This window comes from Nematolebias whitei, chromosome 14, assembly GCF_014905685.2.
Source record: "Nematolebias whitei isolate Nwh7 chromosome 14, NemWhi1, whole genome shotgun sequence".
NCBI lineage: Eukaryota > Metazoa > Chordata > Actinopteri > Cyprinodontiformes > Rivulidae > Nematolebias > Nematolebias whitei.
Window position 1 is genome coordinate 25,234,117 of NC_056511.1, and position 8,940 is coordinate 25,243,056.

General features: G+C 41.9%; 1 protein-coding gene across 1 annotated transcript in view; it reads left to right on the forward strand.

The window, feature by feature from the left end:
• Positions 1-8,520, forward strand: part of LOC119420608 (RNA-binding protein Nova-1) — a 189,525-nt gene extending 181,005 nt beyond the window's left edge. Inside the window, exon 4 of the mRNA XM_037688024.1 lies at positions 6,311-8,520. Within this exon, the coding sequence (XP_037543952.1) occupies positions 6,311-7,330 (1,020 nt within the window). The 3' untranslated portion in view covers positions 7,331-8,520. The remainder of the gene's footprint in view (positions 1-6,310) is intronic.
• The last annotated feature ends 420 nt before the right edge of the window (positions 8,521-8,940 follow it).

The window sequence follows — 8,940 nt, forward strand, 5'->3', positions numbered from 1 at the left end:
GTGGATGATAGATGGATGGATAGTTGGATAAATGATGGCTGATAGATGCATGATGGATGGATGCTTGATAGAAGGATGGATGGATGATGGACAAACAGACAGTTGGATGGATGGATGATGGATAGATGGATGACGGATGGATGTATGGATGTATAGTTGAATGGATGGATGGATGATGGATAGTTAGATGTATGTATGGATGGATGGAAGATGGACAAACACAGTTGGATGGATAGATGGATGATGGATGGATGGATGATAGATGGATGCATGTATAGTTGGATAGATGATGGATAGACACAGGGCGGCTGTGGCTGAGTGGTTAGAGCAGTCGTCCTCCAATGCAAGAGTTGGGAGTTCGAATCCACCAGCACTCACATGCCGTAGTGTCCCTGGGCAAGACAATGAGCCCCTCGTTGCCTCTAAGTGTGTCCCATCAGTGTATGAATGTGATCTAAAAGCACTGGTTAGTCTCTTTAGAATGATTTGTTCAACTAGCTTTGTAGAGATCTAGTAGAGTGCTGTATGAATGGGTAAATGAGGGCACAGATTGTAGTGTAAAGAGCTTTGAGTATCTTGAAATAAGATAGAAAGGCACTATACAAGTACAGTCCATTTACCATTTACCATGGATGGATGGATGCATGATGGACAGATAATATATAAATGGATGGATGATGAAGGGATGGAGGGATGGATGGATAGTTGGATGGACGATGGATAGGTGGATGATGGATGGAGTGATGGATGTATGGATGGATAGACAGATGGCTGATAGATGGAGTGATGGATGGATGATAGATGGATGGATAGATGGGAAGAATGGATGATGGACAGAGACGGAAGAAGTATTTGGACACCCAGATAATAAACCGTTGCAATAGTCCAGTCTAGACGTAACAAATGCATGAACCAGTTTTCTGCATCATTTTTAGATAAGTTGTTTCTAATTTTAGAGATATTATGCAGGTGGAAGAAGTCAGTTCTAGTAACATTTTTAATCTAAGGGATCAAACACATGTCCCGATCAAAAATAACACCAAGATTTTTAACATTAGAGCTGGAGGCCAGATCAATGCCATCTAAGGAGGAAGAAAGACTGAAAAATTAATTCCCAAGGTGCTCAGGTCCAAAAACCAAAACCTCAGTCTTGTCTGTGTTCAAAAGCACAAAATTTAGGGTTATCCAGGTTTTTATGTCTTTAAGACATGCTTGTAGTCTAAGTAACTGATTGGATCCATTGGGCTTCATGGAGAAATTTGAGTATCATCTGCATAACAATGAAAATGTATCCCATGCTGTTTAATAACATTACCTAATGGAAGCATATACCAGGTAAAGCGTATTGGTCCAAACACTGAAACCTGAGGAAGTCCATGAGTAACCTTGGTGTAAGAAAAAGATTCATTTACATTTAAAAGCTGGAATGTATCACTGTGTGTTTGTGTATGTGTGTGTGCGCGCACGTGCGTATGCACGCACACCAGTGTGCAACAAATTGTACACTAGTTTACAAAAAAGCAGCATTTCATCTAAGTTTCCTTACTTTAGTTCCATTTAAAGCATGTTTCTCACCGTTTGTGTAAATTCAACTGTTTTAAAGACATTTCAACTACTTAATACAGAGTGTCAGGTCGGCACTATTTTGTTTATAGAGAAATAAAAAACATTGCCACTGGACTTTTTTACTTGTGTTCAACACTACTCATTTAAAGGATGTTTCTCACAAAGCTTGAGGACAATAAGATGGGGGGGGGGGGGGGGGAGGTGCTAAAGACTTTTAAACTTTAATGCACCTTAACATACAGCGTCTCTTACACCTGCAGCGTCTTACAGCGTCACAGTTACTGCTAAGCTAAGATGCTACAGACGTACGTAGCGCTGCACTTCTCTCAAGCATCCTGCTAACCATGTATATATGTTTATGATCAACCCCCCCGGTCAATAACTGACAGCACTAAGCTCGCTAAACTGGCGAACGAGCAACACAGAAGTGTCTCCATCTTCGCCAGCTGTGCGCGTTTTCTGCCGAGGGCAAGGCAGGAGACACAGACCAGAAACAAAGCAGGTTGGAGGAGGTAACCAGGAAAACGTGGAGTGGATTTTTAGTGGCATGAGTATTCTCCTGTTATTCAAGTGGAATGGATTTGTTCACAAAGAAAGAGAAACTGCGCCGACAGAACTAACGTTTTATAGTAAAAGTGGGGGGAGGGAGGTCCAAATGAACGCTTTTTGAATTTCGGGGGGACATGTCCCTTTCACATATAATGGTTGCGATGGCTATGATGAGAATATTGGGAATGAGATTTTTTAGACGCAACTAATAAAAATAAATGGTTTTGAAAAAGAATGTTACCGGGTGGACAAGGACCAAGTAAAATTTTGCAGAACCTGTGTTAAGGTAACAACACCTGTTCATTAGAATGACTTACTTTGGTCAATTTATTCCAGATCTTCCCTGTTATGTTGTCCATGGCCTACATACTTCCTCAGACGGCTGAGGCGAGCTGGTCTGGGAAGCTCAGTCCTCACCTCCTTCTACAGGTGTGCAGTGGAGAGCATCCTGTGCTCGAGCATCAATGTGTGGCATGGAGGCTGCACAGCTGCAGAAAGAAAAGCTTTGCAGAGAGTGGTGAAGGCTGCACAGAAATCTGTTGGAATCAGTCTCCCCACCATCACAGACATCTACACCTCCAGATGCAGGAAGAGGGCCACCTGCATCATGAAGGACCCCACCCACCCAGCACACACACTTTTTGCCCCACTCCCCTCAGGAAGGAGGTTAAGGAGCATTAAGTGTAGAACCACTAGACTGAGGAACAGCTTCTACCCTGAGGCTGTTAGACTCATGAATCTCTAACTAGAATAATCACTGTGAAAAACCATATCATGTTGCTGCTGATCTGTTTCAATGTTGATGTGTTCATGCGTGCACATCTGCTCACAGACTCATGTTCATGTTTGTGCTGATGTTCAATGTTTTATGTTATGAGTGCTTAGTGTATATTTAGTTGATGTTTTTCTTAGTTCATATCTTAGATGTCATTACTGTTTTTCTTATACATTTTATTGTTGGATGTAACTGGGACCCTGCGTACATAATTTCGCTCCACCACATGTACCACATGAGGTGCGAATGACAATAAAGAAACTCTGACTCTGACTCTGACTCTGACATTGTGGTAGGGTCAGGAAAACGTGAGTCAGTCTTCCATTGTTAGACACAGCCATGTGTCAATGTGTCAACTTCCGATAAGATGGTGCCGTGTACATGGCTTGCTGATGGTATTCGGATTATTTTTGTTTTGTTCATTTTTTATCTGTGATATAGACTCACTACTGATGTATGACCGACAACTAGGGCTGCAACTAACGATTATTTCAATAATCGATTCATCGGACGATCATTTTTTCGATTAATCGATGAATCTGCAAAAAAAAAAAAACGTTTTAATTTCCACCCCTTTATTCCAAAATTGAACATTTGACTGAAATAGCAATTCACACTAAAAATAAGTTGCTATTTGACTATTGTGTTAGTAAAATATTGAATAATAAAAAAATAAAAGTTAGTCAAATAGCTTAAAAAAACAAATGTACACAAAAATATATACAAATGTATCTTTATACCTGCACAATATGTAGCTACTTTGTAAAATGTGTCCTTGAGGGAAGAGTGTAACCTGGATTAAAAGTGTGGATTATTGTAACCTGGATTAAAAGTGTGGATTATTGTAGTGAAGCCTTCGTCTTCAACCATCGACAGAGGCCTCATGTCAGTGACGATCATTTAAGGATGTTTCAGTGAAGACAGCTGCTGCTGTGGTGTCCATGATGTCTGTCCATCATGAAGGATGTTGTTGTTTGTTGTTGTTTTCTGGAATGAGACAGTAAATATGTTTTATAGCATAATTTTTTACAGCAACTCAAGAAATGCCTTGTTTCACTTACAGTGTTAGGTTCAGGCAAAAGTAGCTAAAAGAGCAATTACACACACACACACACACACACACACACACACACACACACACACACACACACACACACACACACACACACACATATATATAAAATACTTAATTACACACATTTGAGTAGATGTAATAAATTACTTTAATTCCTGTTTAAATGCAATTCATCCTGCCATACCTGCAGTGTCTTCAGACTTTGCCAACAAATTAAAAGTTGAAGCTTAATCATTAAATGATTATCTTTGTGTTAGATTTATTTATAAATCACATTTAAACACTGCTTGTACCAATTAAATTAAATAAAAAGTAACACACGTTCTCTATCACCGCCATTAATCAGATAAACAAACAAACAGCAGTTTCAGCTACAGACAGACTGACGTTACGTTTTCTCTCTTGAACCAGAACAATGTGATAAATTGTAGAGACTCACCTGCAACACGAGTTGGGAGTTAAACATGTATCAGCTGCAGCTCATGACTCCTCCTCGTGACTCCAACATGTTTACATTTATCTCCGTGGTTCTCCCGTGTTGTGTCGTGAATTTTCAAAGTGGCATGCTTCTCATTTTTTATCTTTGTGAAGAGCTCCCACACTTTGGAGGACTTGGGTCGAACAGTTTTCGCTGCGTTGGTCAGTTGTAAAATTTACTTAATTTCCTTTGAAAACACTAATCTCTGCTTCCTCCTCCCCCCTCGCTCTGTTCAACTCGCGCTGCAGTTTTTTTTTTTTTTTCAAACTTTATTCAGTCAGTCAGCATTGACAATGAACTGCAGGTGAACAAAACGAAACGGCTCCGCAGCGCCGTGAAAGACGCATAATCGCGCGACACAACGAATCGATAACGAAATTCATTGCCAACGCTTTTAATCATCGATTTTTATCGATTTTTATCGATTTTATCGATTCGTTGTTGCAGCCCTACCGACAACAGCTTCTGGATCTTTGTTTTTCTGTTATCAATGTCGCTTATTTGGAACAATATGAGCGTACCTCTGGACCCCCCCTCCTCCACCCCCTGCTGGCAGACGTGCCAGTTTACCTCCGTGCACTCCTCACCTCCCTGCCCGGAGACATCCCTTCAGACGCTGGGGAAAACCTGCCGGGCGGCTGGTAAAGCTTAAAGCCCTGCGCACTGTATCTTCCTCTTCAGCTGGTGGTCAGGGTTTCCATCGCCAGCTTCCCACGTGCCCGGACCAGGTAAACAACGGGAGTTGTCAGCCAGTGCACAGCTCGGACCGACCCGGAGGGGCTGTTATTGAAAACCTGCGGCCATTGGGGCGCGCAAACTTCACTGCTGCTGGCTCCACTTTGGACAATATCCGGATGTGTTTGGTCAAAGCAAGATCTGTTACCAACAAAACTTTTATCATTAGGGTCTACTTTCAAGAGCATGATTTGGACTTTTTGTGCATCACAGAGACTTGGATGTCTCTGGATGAGTCCAGCGCCTTGACGGAATTATTGCCACCAAACTGTCTGAGTTTTAAGGCACCACGGCCATCAGGCCGGCACGGTAGTGGATTATTAACAATATTCAAATCAACTTTGGACTGTAAACAACTGCCCATCCCAGTTTCCCGTGCCAGCTTGGAGCTGAGCGTCTGTGAACTCGGCCATTCACCTCCGATGTTATGTGCACTCGTTTACCACCCACCTCGATCTAAGGATTTCATAAATGAGTTTTCTGACTTCTAGGCTAAAATCACACCAAAATATAATCATGTTTTCATTTTTGGGGACTTTAATTTGCATGTGTGCTGTCCTGAGAAGCCATTGGTTAAGGACTTTTTAGATTTCTTGGACTCATTTAATCTAACTCAGCATGTAAACAGTCCCACCCAAGTGCGCGGACATACACTGGACCTTGTTTTAACATGTGATGTGACTGTTAGTAATCTTGAAATTGGTGATAATGTTTTTTCAAACCACATGCCAGTCCAGTTCGAGTTCACCCTCCCCCATCTAACTCCTAAACCGTGCATTCCTTTTGAACCTGTATGCTCCACACTGGTTTGTCGTCATTGTTTTTATGTCTATATTTCTGATTTACTTCATTTTGTATTTTGCTTTGTGTGTTACCTGTTGTTCTGTCTGTACAGCACTTTGGTTGGACTTGTCGCTGTTTTAAGTGCTCTATAAATAAAATGGTATGGTATGGTAATGTAGAGCTGCAGCTGAACCCCACGGATTAACAAACTGCTAAGTAACATGAGAGCTGGTGTAGTCCTGTCACTCAGTGGAAGACATCTGTCTGTCTGTTTACTATTTACGCCGTTCAGTTTCTCTCATGCTTTATGATTTTTACTACCACTGATATTTTTTTTGTTTCTCTGCAGGCCAAACTGATTGTGCCCAATAGTACAGCTGGGCTGATCATTGGTAAAGGTGGAGCCACGGTGAAAGCAGTGATGGAGCAATCGGGGGCTTGGGTACAGCTCTCACAGAAGCCAGAGGGCATCAACCTGCAGGAGCGAGTGGTAACCATCAGTGGGGAACCCGAACAGAACCGTAAGGCTGTGGAAATCATTGTGCAGAAAATCCAGGAGGATCCTCAGAGCAGTAGCTGCCTCAACATCAGCTATTCCAACATCTCTGGTCCAGTAGCTAACTCCAACCCCACAGGCTCCCCCTACGCTAATACAGCCGAGGTGCTGCCCAATGCAGCTGCAGCGGCTGCCACTGCCTCCAGCCTTTTGGGTCAGGCCGGACTCACAGGAATGGGTGCCTTCCCTGCCACCATGTCTAGTTTCTCTGGCAATGATCTCTTGGCCATCACCTCAGCCCTGAATACGCTGGCCAGCTATGGCTACAACACCAACACCCTAGGCCTGGGTCTCAATCCTGCAGCTGCCTCAGGAGTTCTGGCAGCAGTTGCAGCTAGCGCTAACCCTGCTGCTGCAGCTGCAGCAAACCTGTTAGCCTCCTACGCTAATGATGCATCCAGCAGTGCCGGCCACCCCGCTACAGGCCTCAGTGGCTTCTCCCTGGGTTCACTAGCAGCTGCTACTGGGGCTTCCAATGGTTACCTTAATGCTTCATCCCCACTGATGGCCTCATCCCTGTTAGCAACAGAGAAGCTGACAGACGGCACCAAGGATGTGGTTGAAATTGCTGTGCCCGAAAACCTGGTGGGTGCCATTTTAGGAAAAGGAGGGAAAACGCTGGTAGAGTACCAAGAGCTAACAGGAGCCCGCATCCAGATTTCTAAAAAAGGAGAGTTCATTCCTGGTACACGGAACCGTAAAGTCACCATAACAGGGTCACCAGCCGCTACACAAGCTGCACAGTATCTGATCAGCCAGCGGATCACGTACGAGCAGGGGGTGCGCGCCACCAACCCACAAAAAGTGGGCTAAAATAAAAATGAAGGGAAATGAAGAAAAAGATGGAGATGGAAAAAGAAAGAAACTGAACGACAAGATAAACAGAAAAAAATTTCCAAATATATGTTCAATATTTAAGTATCAAAAGAAAGAATTGCAAAGGAGGAGGTGAGGGATATGAAAAAGATAAGTGTGTGTGACATATGAGTGTTTGTAGGACTGATGTCCTGTTTTTAAAAAGTTTGTGTCGAGTCTTTTTGACAATAGCAATCAGAGGAAGCTGAACTGGTCCACTGCCAATATGCAGATTCAATGATGAGGCCGCAAGGTCTTAACCTCCTCCAAAACCTCATTATTATTAATATTTGTTATTTTTCTTGTGTTTGGATTTTATTTTTGGTTAAGTATCAGTTTGAAACCTCAGCTCCCAGTGAGCTGAGCTCGTCAGACAACTATTGGCTCTAGAAACTTCACTCGTTTAAAACGGGAGAGCACCTGAGCTCAATCTAAGAATACATTTACGTTGAATTTTAATTAGGCCCGAGCAGTGAAGCGCTGCGAAAGCCTATTGTAATCGCTCTGTTCATTCATATTATAATTGAAGTTTCTAAATTTGGGTATTTTATAATTTTATCCTTTAATTTCTTGACACGGTCTCATTCTAACAGATTTTTTTAAACCTGCAAGTGTAGGTTGATGTGAATGTAAAACAATATTAGCCCACGTCTATTTTTTATTTACAGCGATTAAAAAAAAAAAATTGTGTTGTAATGACAGAAATGTATAACTCAGACCTGGTCTGAACTGGGTCAGAGTTCAGGGTTTAAATAATCAGTGTGAGAGGATAGAGGAGACACACAGGAATGTATACATGTTTTACACACTCTCCTCAGTAACGCTCCCACTAATGCACAAACACTAAAACATGTTTGTAATTTGAGTTACTGCGACAAACAGAAGATCTGCTGTTTTTGAACCCTTTCTGGTGCTATAGGATTAGGTTCATTCAGATCTCTGTAACGATTCCACAGTTTACTTTAAAGTAGCTGAAGCATCATCTGGACATAAGTAGCCCACCAGATCTGACCTAAACTCCCACCTAATGACAAATAACTGATTTCAGTAATTTAAAAAGAAACCCACTTTTTTTTTAAATTCACAAAAGCTATATATCTTTAAATATACTTTAACTGACATGGTTTTTGCCTTACACAGACATGTTTAATTCTCATTTATCTAAAAGCAGTGTTTAACTTCTTCAGTTCTCAAAACCATCAAAGCACTATGAAAGCATTTTGGTATGAAAAGCTGTAAGAACCAATATCTGTGAACAAAGAAATTATTGCCTTTACATTAAGGGTACCAAATAGTCAGGAGGCGTACTCTGATAAAAGAGGAATAGAGTGATACTTGAAATGTAGGTTCAGGGTCTGTGAGCCATCCTTCCCAATTTGCATCAACAAAAGAAAAAAACTAATTCTGCTGTTTGTTCAGGCAGGAGAATCATGTTCCCCAAAACAGTTGAACATACAATAAAACATCAAATCACTTCTTTTATTCCTAATAGTTTGTATAATGGTGGCTGCCTAAATGTCTCGAGCGTTCAAAGGTCAGCGTCCCCTCTGTGCTGCTATCCATCGTGT